Source organism: Fundulus heteroclitus, chromosome 16 (genome assembly GCF_011125445.2).
Source record: "Fundulus heteroclitus isolate FHET01 chromosome 16, MU-UCD_Fhet_4.1, whole genome shotgun sequence".
Classification (NCBI taxonomy): Eukaryota; Metazoa; Chordata; class Actinopteri; order Cyprinodontiformes; family Fundulidae; genus Fundulus; species Fundulus heteroclitus.
Genome location: NC_046376.1, coordinates 20,344,457 through 20,363,627, shown reverse-complemented (window position 1 = coordinate 20,363,627; position 19,171 = coordinate 20,344,457). Strand labels below are relative to the sequence as shown.

The following is a 19,171-nucleotide window of genomic DNA, read 5'->3' as shown; positions in this document are numbered from 1 at the left end:
AAATAGTTTGATCTGAAACATTTAAGTGTGACAAAAACAATTTCGAATCTCCAAATGGTCTATTGTTAAATTGATTCCTAATTAGAAAATACTCGTTAAAGCCTGGCCAAATAAAAAAATTAAAAGATTAAAAGTGTGTGTGTGTGTGTGTGTGTGTGTGTGTGTGTGTGTGTGTGTGTGTGTGTGTGTGTGTGTGTGTGTGTAATGTAAACACAGACCGTTGGCAGGTGGGAGCGTTGAAGAAACAACTTTCAAGTTGATGTAATTTAACTTTTGTTTCCTTTTATGCACCATCTAAATACAGTCATCCAAAAAATATTTTATTTTTAATTAATAATCGCGCATATTTCCTTTTTTTTTTCCGTAAAATGCTTTACATTAGTCTGTGTGGCTGCAGAGAAAAAAAGCCGCAAAAAAAGGGGACGCTGTCTCTTTAAGGCGTGGAAGGAGGCGTGTAGGGGACGTCGGCAAGACGCGTCCAGAGTCCCGTGAATGACTGCCGCTGCCCGTCGTTGTGTGACATTGTGACCGGGCAAAACTCATCGGAACCAGAACCGAAACGGCTCGGATACGCGTCTGGAAACGCTGGGAAGGACGGGACGCAGGAACCGGGAGATGCGTCACAGCGGCCGGTGGGTTTTACGCACAGAGAATCTGCGAGGCGCACCGCTCACTTTCATGAGGGTTACAAAACAGTTTGGCCGCTCTGCCGTCAGCGTGTGAAATCCAGCCTGCCTGCCTGCCTGACCTACATGCAACGAGTTTCCTCAGCCCTGCGATAGACGCGTCTGACCTTAAGGCGTAAGAGAACCAGAAAGACTCTTAGCGAGCAGGTGGATCTCCTCCCCGCATGATGTACACAATCACAAGAGGTCCCAGCAAGCTGGTCACGCAGAGACGGACAGGTGAGTGTCTTGAAGCCTGGGCACCCACAGAGCTTTACTTTTTTTCAGACACTCATAGATGGCTTTAAATTGTTTTCTGCAGGCCCCACGCAGCAGCTGGAGAGCAAAATAAACGACTTCAAGCACAAACAGACGTCCTGGAACATGCCAGAGTGAGTGCACCGCCTCTTTAAAACTTATTAAATTAGAGAAACCTTCAAGCTGTCAGAAGAGTGGGTTCTTCTTTTTATCCACCTGCATTTAATTTTAGTGACTTTTAACCTGTTTAAGTGTGTTTGGGTGAACCGGATTGCAGCAGTTCAGACCTCCTGAACGCGGAGCACACCTTAAACCGCTGTTCCCATGATGACTTTGAGGCAGCAGACACGACCCTGAGCGTGTTTGTGTGTGACCTTGGCACCACATGCTCCCTCTCCCATTCAGCTGTTTGTAATCTGACTTCTGCTCAGCCAGGCTTTCTCATATTTAGGTCCAAAGCTCAACGCCTTTTTTGGAAACTCGCCACTTTCTTGCAGAGTGAACCGAATCTCTTATTTCTCTCTCTCTCTCTCTCTCTCCACCTGCCAGCCTTCCCGCACCCAAGATAGTTTTCAGCCGCCTGAACGGGAAGAAGCACCATCCGCCCGCGCAGACGCTCCCCGCGGACAGCAGGCCTGAAGAGGCCTTCTCCCCCGAGCATGAGGAAAATGTGAAGTTTGTCTCTGGGGGTAAGGAAGACTAAACAGGGCTTTCCATGAATGACTTTCCTACTATCAGGTTTTTTTTTTTTTAAAGGCAACAGATCAAACACCTCCTCCCCTTCCTTCCAAGGCGACTCCCACACAGCTGCTGTGACACTGATAGAGCAGAGAAACTCTCACGCCCACATTTCATACTCTTCAGTGCACGGGGAGGGCAAATCGTTTGATTTCAACCCACTAGATAATCTGGGGGGACCTGGAAGGATGGAGAGCGAGAGTTTCCTTTGGGTCGACTCAGTGCAGGGTTGTTGTTTTTTTAACATTCACAAACTCGCTGTTTTTGCTGCATCCTGCTAGTTGTTGGCATTGAAGCTCCGCCACAGCAGCTCATAAACAACTCCAGCAACCTCGCCGTTGACTGGACAAGGACGCAAAGAACATCCAAACACACCCCCCCCCCTAAAAACACTGCTTGTTCCATTCCCATCAAGCCTTTTCGGTTTGCCACATTACAACCACAGGGTTCAGTGTGTTTCGACGGGATTGTGTTTGATAAATCCGCACAACAACGTGGTGCACAATGTGAAAGTGGAAGAAATCTAACCCCTGTAACTAAAATCCAGTGAATAAACTCCCTTCTGAAGTCAGAGAATAAGAATCCACCTGTGTGTGTAATCTAATCGGAGTATAAATGCACCTGTTTTGTGGAGGCCTCACACTGCAAAAACAGACCTTAAAATAAGTAAAATGTTCTTAAAATTTTAGTTTTTGTCCTTGAATTGAGCAGGCAAATGATATTATCTGCCAATGGATTGAGTATTTTGAACCCTAAAATAAGATAATTAGACATCCTGCACTTGAAATAAGATGATGGAGATGAGGTGTTCCTATTTTAAGTGCAAAAATCTTATTCCGTTGGCAGACCATCTTATTTACCTGCTCAAATCAAGGACAGATACACTCATTTTAAGAAAATTGTGCTTATTTTTAGTTCAGTTTTTGCAGTGCAGAGGTTTGCAAGAGAACACTTTTGAATCAGGGAGAAAGCTGTGGGGAGGTTTAAGGCAGGGTTGGGTTGTAAAAACGATATCCAAAGGTTTGAACATCTCGCATAAATAAGTTCAATGAATCATCAAAAAGGAAAAAAATTTAACAGAGTATAAAACTACAAACCTGCTGGTCATCCTAAACTGACAAGGTCGAACTAGGGCCTGCGGAGGTCCACAGCTCAGTTGGGACACAACAATTAGTGCTTCACAAATCTGGCCTTTATAGAAGAGCCCAGTAGATTTTGATGAGACGGCTGAGAAAATGTAACGCTTCCCCACCGTGAAACGTGGTAGTGGCAGCATCATGCTGTGGGGATGCTAGTAGTAGGTGGTCAAAGATGTTGGACTTCCAGCAGGATGACTGAACAGCTGCAACTGCAATAGAATGGCTCTGATCCACGCATGGTCATGTCGCTAGAATGGCCTAGTCAAAGTCCAGACCTTGATCCAACTGTGAATCCATCGCAAGAGTTAAACGTTAAGACGTCGTTTGTTCATCCTGACTGAGCTTTTGCTTAAAGTCAGAAGACTTGGTAAAGATTTCCTAAATGTCCGTAGTTGTGCTAAGCAGATAGGAGCCTCCTGTAACAGACTGATTGCAGCAGAGGGTGGTTACAGTTTTCAGATTTTTGTTTTTTAATAATGCATCTGGTAGGCATGTCTAATTCTTCAAGAGGACTGCTCTGACTGAGCTGCTTTTATCCAGCCTGGCAGGAGGTGGTTCGGCACGAGGAAGGTCAAGGACTGAAACATTGCCAGGCAGCAGTTTACTACAAAGAAACTTCTCCTGGGCCGAACATGGACAGTGAGTACAGCGGCTTCTCTTCCCTCTACAGTTCTGCTGGGGAAGTTTGATATTTTCTGCCACATAGGCCTGTTCTAGTCCGTTTTATGGGCTTGTATTACAAATACACATAACAGCCCTAAATAAACTAATTATCTAAATAAAGAGTTGGCTTTGAGGCAGAAAATATCAGATTTTCTGAATGTGGGCATGTGCCAAATAACATGAATGGCAAATGGACTGAACCTATATAGAGCTTTTCCAGTCTTTACAGTAGAGCCACATTCATACACTAAACTTGGGGTCAAGTGCCTTGCCCAGGGGCACATCAACATGTGATGGGTGAAGCTGGAATCGAGCCTACAACCTTCCATTAGCAAGACGGTTACCCTGCCCAGAGCCAGTAGCCCCTTTTGAAAATCTTTATTGAAATTATTTTCACTTTCTGAATGGATTTCCTTCAATTGTAGCTGCAATGTCCAACTACTGGCACTAGAGGGCAGAATTACTATTAGTGTCGAAATAAGCCCCGAGCTCATAGGTTTTTTATATAAATAAAATATTTTTGAAACAAACTAGTTATTAGGCAATTTGTATTTTACATGTTTTGATCTAGTTGATCACACTAAAATATTTTAACTCTAAAGCCAAACGATCAATTATTATATTTAAATATTATATATATTTTTAAAGTCTATATTTTATTAAAGCATCAAAAAGCTGCTGTATTGAGAAATCCGTCTTAACATATCTAGCAAGGGGTACGTGTTTTACTGAGATGCTTTTGTACCAATCTGCAGGGCTATGATGAAAGCATGTAGTTTAATAGGAAAATGCAACTGTAATAGCCTCCGTTCAACCACAAGAGGGCAGCACTGAGACGTTTTAAGACAAGTTTTGCATAAGTTCACTTGAAAATGCAGTGACATTAAAGCTACACCCTGAACCCCAGTTTATCTGCAAAAAAAGATTGATTTGAGGTGAGTTGCACCTTAAAGACGAGCAGTACTTAACTTGTGTAGTTCCTCTTTATGACCACTAGAGGGTAATAAATGGATACAGGAAGAGCCTCACATGCTCCAAAGTTTAACTTACAATTTAATTATAATCAAAATGCTGAATACCACAATTCAAAAAAGTATTAATCTGTTTTTAGAACAAATCCCACACTGTTGTCAGACTTTATTTTACACAGATGTTCCACGTCCTTGTTTCCTGCTTTCCAGGCTTCGTGCCCATAGATCTGGATGAATGGTGGGCCCAGCGCTTCTTGGCTAACATCGACAAGATGTCTTGACGATGTCGGCGGACTGGATCAGATGCTCTCGGCCAGTCAGGAGGTGAGAACTGAGGAACGGCTCACCAGGGGGGAGAGGAAGCCGGCTCTGTGGAGCGTAATGGATCAGAACCGCCTCGGCGTGGTTAAAGTGGACTGACGGCGCTGGGACGCCGAGCCCAAAGCTGCTGGGAACTACTTCGCTGTGTCTGGCAGACTGAATGCAGGATGAGGCGTTGTTGGTGGTCACAGCAGAGACGGTTTGAATGCAGTAAAGTTGTTTTTTTCCAAGATTTCTGGGTTATCTTTATTTCAGAGTTTGTGATTTCCACTTAAATAGATAAACAGCTTTTTTTGGACAACTGAGGTACCATCACTCCCCAGGTCTATATGCAGTTTTCAGGATTATGAAATGTTTGGAGACTTTAAAACTTTCATATACCCAGACATTAATGGAATGTGAGTCCATCAGATATAAACCAGGGAGTTTGTCTTCAAACTTAGTATGGATGAAACATCTAACACCACAGAACCGGATGGAGAAGCGTCCAGTAGCTCGGTTTCGTGCAGCAACAAAGCACTCCAACGGCTCTGTACGGTTCTCCCAGACAACTCTAGTCCTCCGTCGAGCCTCTGACATCCGACCTGAAATCGGTCTGAGAGCCGTCAGTGCTTCTCCAGCGCTTTGGCCAGGAGCTCGTTGAGGCGGGCGATCATCGGCCGTGGGTCGTCGTTCAAGCCGGCAGCAATCATGGCGTTGTCGTAGATCTGCAACGAGCAACAATGTAACCGTGATTCTTAAAGTCACAGTAAAGCCGATATCCTGTAGACGTTTCAAAACATGGTAAAATACAGAGAAGGAGCTACGGCACCTGTTCCAGTAACAGTCCAGCCAGTTCAGAGTTTGTGTCCTTCAGAGAGTGCAGCTTCTTGATCAGATCGTGTCTAACAGGTGGAGAGAAGGGATTAGAAATCTGTAGCAGGGCTGGACATTTTCTTTCCAGAGAAGCCGAAGCTCTCTTACCCAGCGTTGATCTCCAGCGTGGGCTGCAGGATCTGGGCCCTCTCCTCGGCGGTGCGGGCCAGCTGCTGGGTGCGGAGGAAGTGGCGGGCCGCGCCCATTTCCAGCACCGTGATCATGGCGGGATGAGTGTCGAGCCGAGGAGTCAGCTGAGCGTCGCAGGAAACACGGTTACCACGGTTACAACCTTTTCAGTACAGGTTTAAAAACTTCAAGCATAAGAGTGTGCAGCTTTGGTACTAGAAATTGTCTCCTCATTACATTTGCAAATCAGTAAATATTCAGAGGGCAGCTATTACCATAAGGCTGTCAGAATAACTACACACCTAAAATCAAGGAGCCTGCTCTTATTTTGTTCCCAACAACTATTATAATAACAATAATAATCCATTTTATTTGAAAGTGCTTTTCTGAAAACTCACTTTAAAAAAAAAAGTACATAACATCAAAACAGTCAAAAATACTTATGACAGTATAATGGAATCCCAACTTAACGTTACATTTGTGAGCTGCTTGTGCATCACAGTTAGGTTTCAGATATAATAAAAATGTTCTCGTTAATTTACTGATGGTACCCTTACAGCGGTATGAGCCACTGATCTCTGTTTATTCACTGGATTGTTGAATGGCCCGAAAAACTGAAGTCACTGGTCGCCATCTTGCTACTCCCTACTCTCACAGAATCACAACGTAAACATGCTATTATTATGCAGAAATGTGTGTGCGAACACATGTGCATGTATGTAATGTACAGATATACATGTACACTTGAGTGTGTATTTTGCAAATTTATGTGATTTTTTTCTAGTATAGAAACTAAAGCTCTGTGGAGTGCTTCAATTGGTTCGTTAATTTAGCTCTATTGTAAATCTGTGTCAGATTTAAAGGCTAATGCACAGACACAGCATAAAAGTATATGGCATTTGACATTTTAAAAGTCTTTAGTCACCCCTGAACATGAGAAAATCCTCATTCGATGCTGTAGCGCACATATTCCCTAGTTACTGGAGGAAAATAGGGAGTACCAATATGGCGGCTGGTGTGCTACCAACGGCCAATCAGCAATCCAGCGTATAAATAGTGGTACGAGCGCAGTCAGAGCTCCTCTCTGTAAATGTGAGCCACAGTTTCAGGGACTTCCGTGTATCTGAACATGGATGAGGCCGTCCCATGGGGCTGGTTTGGGCCGGTTCTGGAATGACTGAAAAACCCGACAGTGGAAGATGAACCGGCCAGCGACAACACTAAAAACAATTCTTCAAATATATGAGATACATCAGACCAAGATGTTAACGGCGTATCTGTGGCTAGCCCCGTTAGCCACACTACTAGTAGCATGGCCATGGACAGCGAATGCAGAGCCTTGTGGAGTGGGGAAGCCCGTCACCTCTGACCGAGAAATGAAAAGGCGCAAATATGATGAAAGCTACATTGCTTCGGGATTTACATCGACTAATGCTGGTGGATACACTCTGCTGCAGCGTGTTGTTTGTGCAAAAGTATCTCATAATTCAACAAAGCCTTCATTGTTGCAAAGACATTTAGAAACAAAACACACACATTTGAAAAACGAGCCAAAGGAGTATTTTGAACGCCAACTGAGATTACTTTGTAGACGCGAGAGCTGATTGAGTGGCTCAGACCAGCAAGTCACACGCTATAGTGGAAGACTTGATATTACCTGCCCCCTCAGATATATTTGGGACAAGAATAAAAAAAAACTATACAAACAATGCAATCATCAAAAAATTGTGAACTTTGTGAAAGCCAGGCCCCTGAACTCTCGCTTATTTACTGCATTATGCAGTGAGATGGGCGGCGAACATGAGACGTTGCTACAACAGAGGTACGCAGCCTATCAAGAGGTAAAGTAATGACTCCTTACTTTGAACTGAGAGATGAACTCTTTCTTTCTTTAGTGACGATAATTTTCAACTTTCTAAACAGCTGCATGACGAGGAGTTTCTCACAAGTCTGGCTTATCTGTGTGACATATTTTCTCGCCTGAACGAGCTAAATCCAGGATCGCAAAAGGTTCCAGCAACTGCTTTTAATGTGCAAGATAAAGTTGAGGCAACAATAAAGAAGTTAAATCTCTGGGGAAATTGCCTGAACAACAACAAAACAGAAGTATTTCCAAAGTATTTCCAGAATATCGCCAAAATTAGAAACATTCTGTCCAGGAGCGATGCTGAAAAACTGTTCCATGCTTTTGTTACTTGAAGGCTGGACTATTGTAACTCTTTACTATCAGGAAGTCCACAAAATGCAGTTCAAAGCTAATTTTAGCTTCCCTTCATTGGCTTCCTGGTTCAATCAAGAATAAAATTTCAAATTCTTCTTTTCACGTATAAAGCCCTTAATAATCAAGCTCCATCATATATCTGAGCTTTGATTACCCCAGATTACCTGCTGGAGGTTTTCCTTCCCGTTAATGGGGAGTTTTTCTTTCCACTGTCGCTTCATGCTTGCTCAGTATGAGGGATTGCTGCAAAGCCATGTACAATGCAGATGACTCTTCCTGTGGCTCTACGCTTCCCCAGGAGTGAATGCTGCTTGTCGGGACTTTGATGCAATCAACTGGTTTCCTTATATAGAAAATTTTTTGACCAATCTGCATAATATTATTGAATTTGACTTTGTAAAGTGCCTTGAGATGACATGTTTCATGAATTGGCGCTATATAAATAAAACTGTATTGAACTGAATTGAAGTATTTCCTTTGCTACATGACTGTGTGTGCAAACAAACTTGTCGACTACAAATAAACGTGACATTACTGCGCACCTTTGGGAACTGACTTCACAGTTGCGCAGGTACTCCCCTGAATCAGATGTGTCAGATAATTAGATACGTCGCCGATGCAGCTCTGTGCCCGTTGCTTTACCGACAGCCGAACGAGAAATAGGGCAATTAGCCGACTGCCTGATTATACTGAATGAATCCTAGATGACGATGCCTGGAATCACAAGGGTGCAAACTGTGCGAAGAGCATAAGACGTCGTTTTCACACATGGATTTGCCACCAAGGAGTCCACCTCTCCCACCGCCTCTATGAGCTCCTGGCGACAAATTAAAGCAACTCTAGATGGAAAGAAATGAGACGTTGCAGAAGCTTCTCGAAGTGATGCCCGCCGCTGAGCGGGTCCTACAAAATGTGGGCATGAGTGACTTGGTTTGTTGCATAAAACCGCTACAAAGATACATTTCAGTTTGGGGGCGTGATTTTCATTTTTAGGAGCCGTTAGGCTCCTAAAAATGCCTTATTTATGCCTTATTTATCTTATTGCTTAGAAATCTGGGGAAATGCAAGTAAAACAACTATTGATATATTAGTTAAGTTGTAAAAAAAAAGCTGTAGATCTATATATGTACTATGTACTTGAATTTGAATTTGAAGAAATCCTGGTAGGTTGTAAGGTAAAAAAATAGGGTAGGCAAGAATAAGCTTTGCTTCGGCCTATTCCTTTTTTGGTAAACTGTGGGTTTGTCTATTTTTTTTTTCTCTTTTTTTCTTTTGCTGTTACTTGTGTTTAATGTGGACAATTTACCAAAATAAATAAAGGGATTGATTGATTGATTGATAGGCGTTTCTTCCTTAAAGCAAACCCTGGGTTACCTTAATGTTGGTGACTCTGGGGCCCAAGGCGTTCTTCATCCAGGCCATCAGGTCATCCGCCTGCTCCTGCGTCAGCCGCTCGGATGCTGCAGCAGAGAACAGGCCCCGGTTACGGCTGTGACGGCGACGCCCGCCCGTTCTGCTGAAAACGCAGCCTGAAGGCGCAGCCCACCTGGCTTGCTGTCCTCGAACTTCTCCTCCTTGTAGTGATCCACCACGATGTCGGTCTCGACGGAGATCAGCTTCTTCTTGTCGAACTCCCGCAGGTGGAGCAGGGTGAGCTCGTCAAACTGCTCGTAGCAGAACAGGACCTGCAAAACAAAACGTACAGCTCTGGGTTCCTCGTCCGGGCCTCTCGGCTCGTTGAAACATTCAGGGTTCCAACACCTTGGTGAACATCAAATTCAAGGACCTTTCAAGGACTTTCCAGGACCAATTTCCTCAAATTCAAGGACCACACGTGGCGGCATTTACCTACTGTGACCGCTGAATAGGTTATCATATTTTAATACAATGCAAATTCAATAAAAGACTAAACGGCATAGAAGTTGTTGGGTCAGAAGCAATGGAAGAAACTGGACTTAATTTATAGCCTACATTGATATTGATCATATTCATAGCCTACATTTATATCCACAGTACATGGCTATACCATACTACATTACATATAAGATGTACATTAGCCTACCATGGAATTTTATGGAAAAAAGTGCAACATTGAGATGTTCAGAATTATATCAATTTGTTTCACTTACTTTCATCTTTGATTAAGCTAGTTTTTGACTTTGACTCTGAAAAGTGGCTAAATATAGCGACAAAGTCACTGAGTTGGCAACACTGCGTGAATGTAACCTATTGGACGCACGTAGGCCTGAAACGTAGCCTACCAACTAACAAAGAAGAGCGAACGTACTTTTGCAAATTAAAAGTCTGCGGAATAAACATATTTTAAAAGATCGTGTGGTAGTAAAATAATGACACGAGTCGTCATCCGTGTGAACTTTCAACCACACAAAAAAATTCAAGGACTTTCAAGGACAAGATGTTTTTTTGGCTGTTTTCAAGAACTTTCAAGGGCCTTGAATTTATTTTTTCAGATTCACAAACTTTCAAGGATCTCAAGGACCGGTGGGAACCCTGAACATTTCCCGTCGCTCGGGCCGAGCGCGCGTCTCACCTCCATGTCTTTCTGTTTCATGGCCTCAAAGTAAGGCGAGTGCTCTGCCAGATGCCGGTTCGGGGCGCACAGGTAGTAGATGTTGCGCGTGCCGGCCTTCATGCGGGAGCCGTACTCCATCAGGTTGGTGTGCTGGCCGGCCGGCAAAGCCGACGACTCGAACCTCAGCAGCTTTGCGATGTCCTCCTGCGGAGCGACGGCACAGAGGGGGAGACGGCTGCTGTTGGGGGTCACGCTCAGAGAGAAACGATTTCTGCTGTGTGCTGACTAGTTCGGCACCTTTACGTCCTGCTCCTGCGTGGTAACGATGCCCTCCCTCATGAAGAGCCCGTAGTCCTCAAAGAACGTGTTGTATTTCTCCGGATCCTTCTTGCTTTGGTCCAGCAGGAAGCGGATCACCCGCTGCTGCAGAACATCGCGAAGCTTCCTGAAGGAGGAGAAGTAAGTGTCCAGAACTTCTCAGGTCTTCTAAAATCATTTATTTCTGCTTAAATTGGCAATTGGACACAGTAACAAAATCATTTTGGAAACCCACTTTCCCCCCCGCCCCCTAACTCCAGCTTCTGTTTTCCTACTCATCCTTAACTAGAAGATAACCTAAAAATGTCATTTCTGCTATACATGTTCACAACTTGCTGTTTAAAAAGTTACAAAATAAATAACTAGTTTGACAAGTGTTAAAATAAAAACATTCTGTTATAGTACTTATCTGTAATCTTAAAACATTTAAATATTGAAGAACGTCAAAAATCTGAACTAATTAACTTAACGAGCAGATTTGTACCCTGCTAACATTTCAGACGATAAACATCAATGTTACAAAAATAGTAAAAGCTATAGAGTCTAAATCTATAGAGCGGGTGTTTTAAACAACAGCAAAATAAAAAGAAATAAAGATGTTCAGAGTGAGAATGAGCCACAGTGAGAAGTAGTTAAAGTGACCAGAGTGAAATAATACTACTGTTTTTTTCCTAACTCCAGCTTCTCTTTTCCTACTTATCCTTAACTAGACTTAGACAACTTTATTGTCATTTTGTATGCACAAAGTGCGTACAGACCAAAATTTCGTTTGCATACAGCTTGAAAGATCAAAGTAAATTGCAGTAAATTTCAGGATAAAGATGCAGCAGCGGTTAATGTAAACAACTGAAATGTAAACAAAGTAAAAAAATCCCAGTAAATTTCAGAAGATAACCTAAAAATGTCATTTGTGCTATAAATGTTTACAACTTGCTGTTTAAAAAGTTACAAAATAAATTAACTAGTTTGACAAGTGTTAAAAAAAATAATTATAGTACTTATCTGTAATCTTAAAACATTTACATATTTTAAAAAGGTACTCGAGTGAAGAACATCAAAAATCTGAACTAAAGAACTTAACGAGCAGATTTATGGCCGGCTAACATTTCAGACGATAAACATCAATGTTACAAGACCAGTAAAAGCTATAGAGTCTAACTCTATAGAGCGGGTGTTTTAAAAAACAGCAAAAAACAGCAAAATAAAAAGAAATAAAGATGTTGAGAGTGAGAATGAGCCACAGTGAGAAATAGTAATAAAGTGACCAGAGTGACATAATACTTCAGTGTACCTGATGAGGGCGCTCTCCTGCAGCAGCTCCCTGCTCAGGTTCAGAGGGATGTCTTCGCTGTCCACCACGCCTACAGACACAAACACAAACGGCAGCGTTGAGAGGCGGGTCTGAACGGACGAGCCGGCGGAGGACGGCTGGGAGGACGCGGACCTCGGAGGAAGCGCAGCCACTTGGGCAGGATGTCGGTGGCTTTGGTCTGGATCAGAACCTTTCTGCTGTACAGAGCCACGCTGGAGCCCATCTCCCTGCTCACGTCGAACATGGTCGGCTTCTGTCAGAGTGAGACGAGCTTTAGTACGACCGTCATCTACAAACCACGGACCTCAGATATTTGCTACATTAGCGTTCGTTGTTATTCAAACGTTTTCCAAATTGCCTCACGGTTCACAGCAGGAGGTCACACAAACGTTCCTCACCGCGTCGGGGACGTAAAAGATGCTCCGGATGTTGAGCGGGGCGTCGGCGCGGTAGTGCAGCGTGTAGCGCGGCCGGTCGTAGGCCTGGGCGATGTAGCGGTAGAACTCCTCGTGCTGCCAGTCGCTGATTTCTTTAGGCTCCATCATCCACAAGGCCTGATGGGCAGAAGCCAAAAAAAAAATATTAATATCTTGAAAAATATAAAAAGGAAAAAGCCCCAGGAACACAAGACTTTCTGCTTTTATGCAGAGCATCTTACACAGAAATAGTAGTAGGGATGTACCGACAAGAACATTTGGGCTGATATTGATACATGTTATTAATATCGCTGTTATCTCCTGTTTTGATCCGTTTGAGCAGCGTTATTGGGTCAGAAAGCTTCACCTCGACTCCTTCAATGGCAGCTCTTGTTATTGTGGCCATATAGCTCCATCTCTTGTCGTATCTGACTATTAAAACCTTTAGATCGTCCTTGTGGTCGGCTGCACTTCAAAAACAAAACTAAAAATAAGTCAAATCTTCTTCAAATTAGTGCACTTGTCCTTGATTTGAGCAGGTAAATTAAATGATTTGCCAATGGAATGAGATTTTTACACTTAAAATAGGAACAACTCATCTCTATCATCTTATTTCAAGTGCAGTAAATCTAATTATCTTATTTTAGGGGTGAAAATACTCACTCCATTGGCAGATCATCTTATTTACCTGCTAAAATCAAAGATAAATGCACTAATTTCAAGAAAATTTGACTTGTTTTTGCAGTGTGCACACTTCAGATGACCTTAAAACTGCCAAATTCTGGAACAGGTGCTTCTTTCACAGTCGGCAGCCTTGCAGTTCTTGTTGATGTTAAACTTACTTCGCTGTAGACGGCGACACTGGTGTAACAGGATCTTGCATTTAAAGATACGCTTGAGCCTTAGAGGTCTCTGGGTTGTTCTTGAACATCCCAGCTAAGTTCCCATTCATCTGAGGTTGAAACTTTGACCCAGTTGGGTGGAATCTTAAAATCTAAGAACATTAAACCTTGCTGAGGGTTTATCTAAACTACTGTTTTTGATAAGAGGTCAAATATCCTGATGGTTAATGTGCACCTACAGCCATTTAGCCAATATTTAGGTGGAGGTGCATTTATATACTGTATTTGAGGCTGTGTGTAGACCAATGCAACATTTTTCTTTATTTATGGCATTTGTATATTATAGTTAACACAAAACTGCACCTTTCAGAGTGGCCTTTTATTGTGGGCAGTCTAAGGCACACACGTGCACTAATCATGGTGTCTAATCAACATCTTGATATGGCACACCGGCGAGGTGGGATGGATTCTCAGCAAAGGAGAAGTGCTCACTATCACACATTTAGACTGGTTTGTAAATAATTTTTGAGGGAAAATTGTGATATTGTGTATGTGGAAAAAGTTTTAGATCTTTGAGATCATCCTCATAAAAAAATGGGAGCAAATCAAAAGTGTTGCGTTTATATTTTTGTTGAGTGTATATAAACATAGCGATTAGAGTTACAGAGTGCATTCAGTGAGTTTTCAGCACTGAATCACTGAAAACAACAGAAGACCAGGAGCTCACCTGCAGAGTGTTGAGCCTCCGTCCGTTCAGGAAGATGGGGAAGCTAACAAAGTTGCTGTACTTTGTCACAACCTCTGAAACAGATGAATCTGTCATGTTGCTGTGGGCATTCTATTGCACACGGCTGGGGTTCATCGATCAGGACGCAGCTTGAGTTTTACCTTTAACTCTGTCCTCAGAGGAAAACTCCTTGCAGTCGTCTTTGAGGTGCAGCACGATCTTTGTTCCCTGTTGAACACCGCTGGCTTCAGCAATCTCAAACACCCCAGAGCTAAACGAGGGAGGGGAAACTGTCTTAAGAATTCACTGGAAGTTCAAACTTTTTCCCCGTTTTATAAATTAAAAAGTGGATGAATGTGGTTTCGATGCCCTCACCCATCAGAGGACCACTTATATCCGGGGGCGTCCGGCTCTGCAGAGCGGGAGTAGACATCCACACGGTCAGCCACCATGAAGGCGGAGTAGAAACCCACACCAAACTGACCAATGATGGTGCTGCTGGCTTCTGTCTGGTTCTGCAGCGCGTCTAAAAATGCCTGTAATGAAAAGCAGTAAAAGATCATAAGAACGAACCAAATCAGTGTAACGACGAGTTAAATTTTGCTCATATTCCAAATCACTGACATGTCTCCATTTAACAAACGGGTAATTAATGATCATACCGAGCTAATTCTTAATCGAATAAATTTTTAAAGTCATAATCCTGCCACATCCACCAACATTTGGATTCACGTTGTTGAACATAAGCACTCGCCTTGGATCCAGAGCGGGCGATAGTACCCAGGTTGGCCACCAGCTCCTCCTGGTTCATACCAACTCCTGTATCCTGTACCAAAAATACAATTTATGTCACAAAAAAGATTATTATTGCTTATTGCAGCATGTAGTATCCCACTCCACCACCAGGTGGCACGCCACACAAGAATTCAGGCAATGAAGCCCTGTTTTTGTTGCACAATGTAATATTTGTAGGACCTAAAACTTTACCTTATCTAGATTGTATAAATGCAAGTATTCCAAATCAATTAGAAATTTCCATTTATTATGCTAGCCAGAAAATAACAATATGGGCTTTTACAACGTTTTACTGACAAATCTGTGAACATGAACCTTAGATTTGACTTTGACTGTACCATTCTAAAGAATTAATATGCTTTGATTAAACCTGGGTCTCTATTTCCAGCCCTGAAAGACTCCCTTCCTGTAGCTTGTAAATGTGTCTCAGCTCCTGAACTCCTGAATCAAATGCCTCCTCTTCAGCATACAGTGAAGTTCCACAAAATGACCAAATCCTTTGATTCGGGTGTGTTGAAACATATAAAACTACCAAGACAACCACCCTCAGGGGCCAGAGACTGAGACACCTGATCCAAACCGGTCCGTTGTATCTCTGCCTGCAGGTTTAGGGCCCTCGCCCATCTGGAAGGTGAACCTCCATCCCAGCGTCAGCCTTTAGTCTCTCAGAGATGTTCTTCCAGGAAGCACCCGTATCTAGCCCCAATCCCTCCTTCCTGACCACTTTCCCTGTCCCTGCTGAATAAAGATGAAAAGCATCCTATGCTCCTATCCCTGCATGATGACATGATGCCGAGAATCTTTTTTTTTTGTAAAACACTCCTACCTTTCTTTACATCCACGTACTTCTTCATTATTCTGTTGCATTAAATCCCAGTAAATGCAAAAAAAAAAATAATGAAAAAAAAATCATTAATTTTACCAGTCCTAGTAACTGGAGTCATATTCACTCAGTTAGAATATGCATTTCAAAGAGGCCTGTTTGTCTGCTAAAAAGTCGATTTTGAAAAAATGCTCAAGCCGGTACTAAACATACTTTTCATCGACTCAGCATTTCTGAGTGAAAATGTTTTCTTTTATTAGTTTGATGCGATATTTGTAGTTTTAAATGCTGGGCTTTTATTAGATGGAGTTAGAGCAGAAATAAAGGCTTTAAAAATCAGGGGCGTCCAAAGTGTAGCCTGGGGGCCATTTGTGGCCCCTCTACTGATTCTGTGCAGCCCCCAATGGCAATTCAAGAAAGGTTTGGCCCACCAGCACAGATGGTTGATGCACATAGCGGCTTGTTTGGACATCATCGGTCTGTGTTAATCTATATAATGCGTTTCCCTTAGTGAATTAAGTTACTGAAATAAATAAAGCTTTCAGTAATATTCTAATTTATTTAATATGATTTATAAATATCCTATAAGTGATTTAAAGTTCCAAATAAAATTTAAAGGGACAAATATTGTAGGTGCACTTTGGTTATGTATAAAGAATAGAGACTCATTTGTTCACTTAAATTGTCCTTGCTCTCAAATGAAGAAAAAACATTTCTTTGTAAGTTTCTCCACAGGGTGACTTGGAGGAGACATTGTGGTCGAATAAAATGCAAACCACTTTCAATCCTCCCACCCTGGAGGGTCAGGAGAAAAAGCATTTTGTTGAAAGTTTTGTTGGTAGCCGGTAAGAAGAAAGTTGATAACTATTCTTTGGCCTTCAATTGCAGACTGGATAAAAAAGAAAAAAAGATTTATTATGAGACAAGTTGGAATATTTCCCACTCCATAGGGAACCCTGAACTCAAGATCAGTTGTTTCATAATAATTTTTTTAATTATTACCCAATATGCCCCATATGTCAGAGGCTAGTCATTGTTCTCTACTACTGCACTAGTTTTTTGTTTATATTTTCTTCTGATTAGTTACTTTTAAGATGATTGTAGACAAGCTACTCAATTGTGATGTTTTCTGAATAATATTAAACAATATATTTCTTATGTTATCAATAATTGGATTGGTCTCAGCTAGTGAAGTTACTTCTCAAAGCTGGAACGTTGCAAACAAGTAATTTAGTAAATCCTTCAGCTTTTAATACATTTTATGTTTTTTTATGTTTATACATACCACTGCAATTCTCATTTTAAACCCCATTTAATCAGATTAAAGTATAACCTCCAGCTTCTTGTCTGGTCTCAAGATCAAGCTGATTAGGCTATTAAATCAATATTTTATTTCAATTTAACTAGGACAAACCTTGGGACAAAATAAAAATTTCAAGGGAGACCAGCATTAACAGATACCAAAAAAAAATAAATCTTACTGCGGAGTTGGAAACTCATTTTAGTCATTTTAGGGTGTGAAAAAAAAAGCTGCTGGTTGTAGAAAAGTGAAGCAGCTGGGCACCAAGGTAAAGATAGTAAAGATTTAAACGAAACTATAATACGGCAGTTCAGTAATGCTAATCCAGCATAAAACCTACAATGTTGGAGTAAATCTAACAATGTTAAAATCACAGAAAGAAAAAAATTATCAACTGGACTCTGCAATCTAAATCCATCAATTACTGATGACAATAAATTCAGAGAGAAAGATAATCACCATCCGACATCAAGTCTGGGTACCTGAATGGTAAACGTTCCTTTAGCCCCGTCAGTCTGCAGGTGAATTTCCATCGGAGCCGTTTCCCCGCCGGCTGTGATCATTTTGTGCCGCAGCTTTTCCAGGGCGTCGCTCCCGTTAGAGATCAGCTCCCTGATAAAAACCTAACGTGAAGAGAGTCGATCAGGAAAAAAAAAGGTACAAAGGAGCAAATGTCTTTTCAATCTCCCGCAACTCCTCACCTCTTTCTCTGAGTACAAAGATCTGGCAACTATGTCCAGAAGTTTCTTTGTTTCAGCCTGAAATTCATGTTTAGAGAAACTACCTGGAGGAAAAAAAGAAAGAAAAAAAAACATTCAAAAGGTGACACAGACCTCATGAACATTATAGGTGAAGAAGCAAAGAGAATAACTGGAATTAGTCAGGGCACCTTCCACAGACTCTGTATCAGTGATGATGGTGTGTAGAGGCTCCTCCTCTGGCTCTTTTTCCACTTCCTGAGTGCTGTAGTAAGACTGCTGGCTGAAGCCCAGGGAGGACCACTGATTCCTCCACACAACGGGCTGGTGGCTCCTCCTCGGCTGCTGTCTAACTTGAAAATCTAACGACAGGAGGAGAACAACAGTAAGACTGGTTTACATAGAAGAAAAATCACTATTTGGATGCAATTATTTCAGAAAATACACCAGAACTGAAAAGTATTTGTCTGACATCTTCTTACTTATAAACAAGATAAACCTTTAACAGCACCTTGTAAAAGATCACATAGAAATTAGGCCATTTTATAACAAGTGTGTATTATATGCATCCCTACTGAGTAGACTGGTTTGCTCATTTTGAATTAAAGAGTATAGAAAACAACCAAAGTCTACTGTTTTATTTGCTTTGAATGTATATTTTTATTTTATTGTCAGTAGCTGCAAAACACGTTCTTCAAAACTGACAAAACTTTTAAATATGTAATTTTGTGTGTTGTGAAAATATCCATTTAATTTATTGAATAATTAAATAGATGAGCATCAATGACATTCATGACTTACTGAGTTGTTTGCGTATGTTTTCGAATCAATATAAAAATGTGCTTACTGCTAAAGAGCTCAGTCATAAAAGACAACGTTTTTTACTCTGAATCATTTTCCATGTAAACACTGGAACAAATATATAAGCTGTCAAGAGGAAGGTTATTGGTAAAAACATGTAGCTCGCAGTTGCCGTACCGAGGCTAAGCTAACTAGCATAACACCGCCTACCTCCGGGGACCGTTAGGCTGCTTAGCCCTCGCGCACAAGACGTTGACCGAAAACCGGTCCTGTGAGAAGAACCGAGGACGAACCGGGCCAAGCCGAGACAACGGGACATGATGACAGCTGCGAAACAGAGGCAGACCCGAAAGACAAAGTGAGCAGGTCACCGGACGGATGGGGGACACACGCCGCACGCTGACTGCCGAAGACCGACTGCGCTTGAAAGTGACGTCATTGGGGTGTCAAGAAATCTGCCTGATGAGAAACTGGAGAAGGTAGCTTTTCTATTCAAACACACACCAGTATCTACACTGCTCAAAAAAAAATAAATAATAATAATAATAAAGGGAACACTTAAACAACACAATGTAACTCCAAGTCAGTCACACTTCTGTGAAATCAAAATGATCACTTAAGAAGCAACGCTGACTGACAAAAAGTT

The 19,171-nt window shown here is 42.0% G+C and overlaps 2 protein-coding genes across 2 annotated transcripts; one reads left to right on the top strand and one right to left on the bottom strand.

The window, feature by feature from the left end:
* The first annotated feature begins 457 nt into the window (after nt 1–457).
* Nucleotides 458–4,987, top strand: LOC105924971 (MAPK regulated corepressor interacting protein 2). Its single transcript, XM_012860740.3, has 5 exons — nt 458–905; nt 988–1,057; nt 1,473–1,612; nt 3,341–3,439; nt 4,645–4,987. The coding sequence occupies exons 1-5, from the start codon at nt 851–853 to the stop codon at nt 4,713–4,715; spliced, it is 435 nt and encodes a 144-aa protein (XP_012716194.2). The 5' UTR covers nt 458–850; the 3' UTR covers nt 4,716–4,987.
* trap1 (TNF receptor-associated protein 1) lies at nt 4,566–18,956 on the bottom strand. The gene is made up of 18 exons (XM_012860731.3): nt 18,736–18,956; nt 17,916–18,086; nt 17,728–17,810; nt 17,509–17,649; nt 14,863–14,934; nt 14,484–14,644; nt 14,270–14,379; nt 14,109–14,182; nt 12,522–12,677; nt 12,256–12,376; nt 12,103–12,172; nt 10,791–10,938; nt 10,512–10,697; nt 9,507–9,645; nt 9,335–9,420; nt 5,719–5,864; nt 5,567–5,639; nt 4,566–5,462 (listed from the first exon to the last, which is right to left on the bottom strand). The coding sequence occupies exons 1-18, from the start codon at nt 18,842–18,844 to the stop codon at nt 5,361–5,363; spliced, it is 2,148 nt and encodes a 715-aa protein (XP_012716185.2). The 5' UTR covers nt 18,845–18,956; the 3' UTR covers nt 4,566–5,360.
* Between the last annotated feature and the right edge of the window lie 215 nt (nt 18,957–19,171).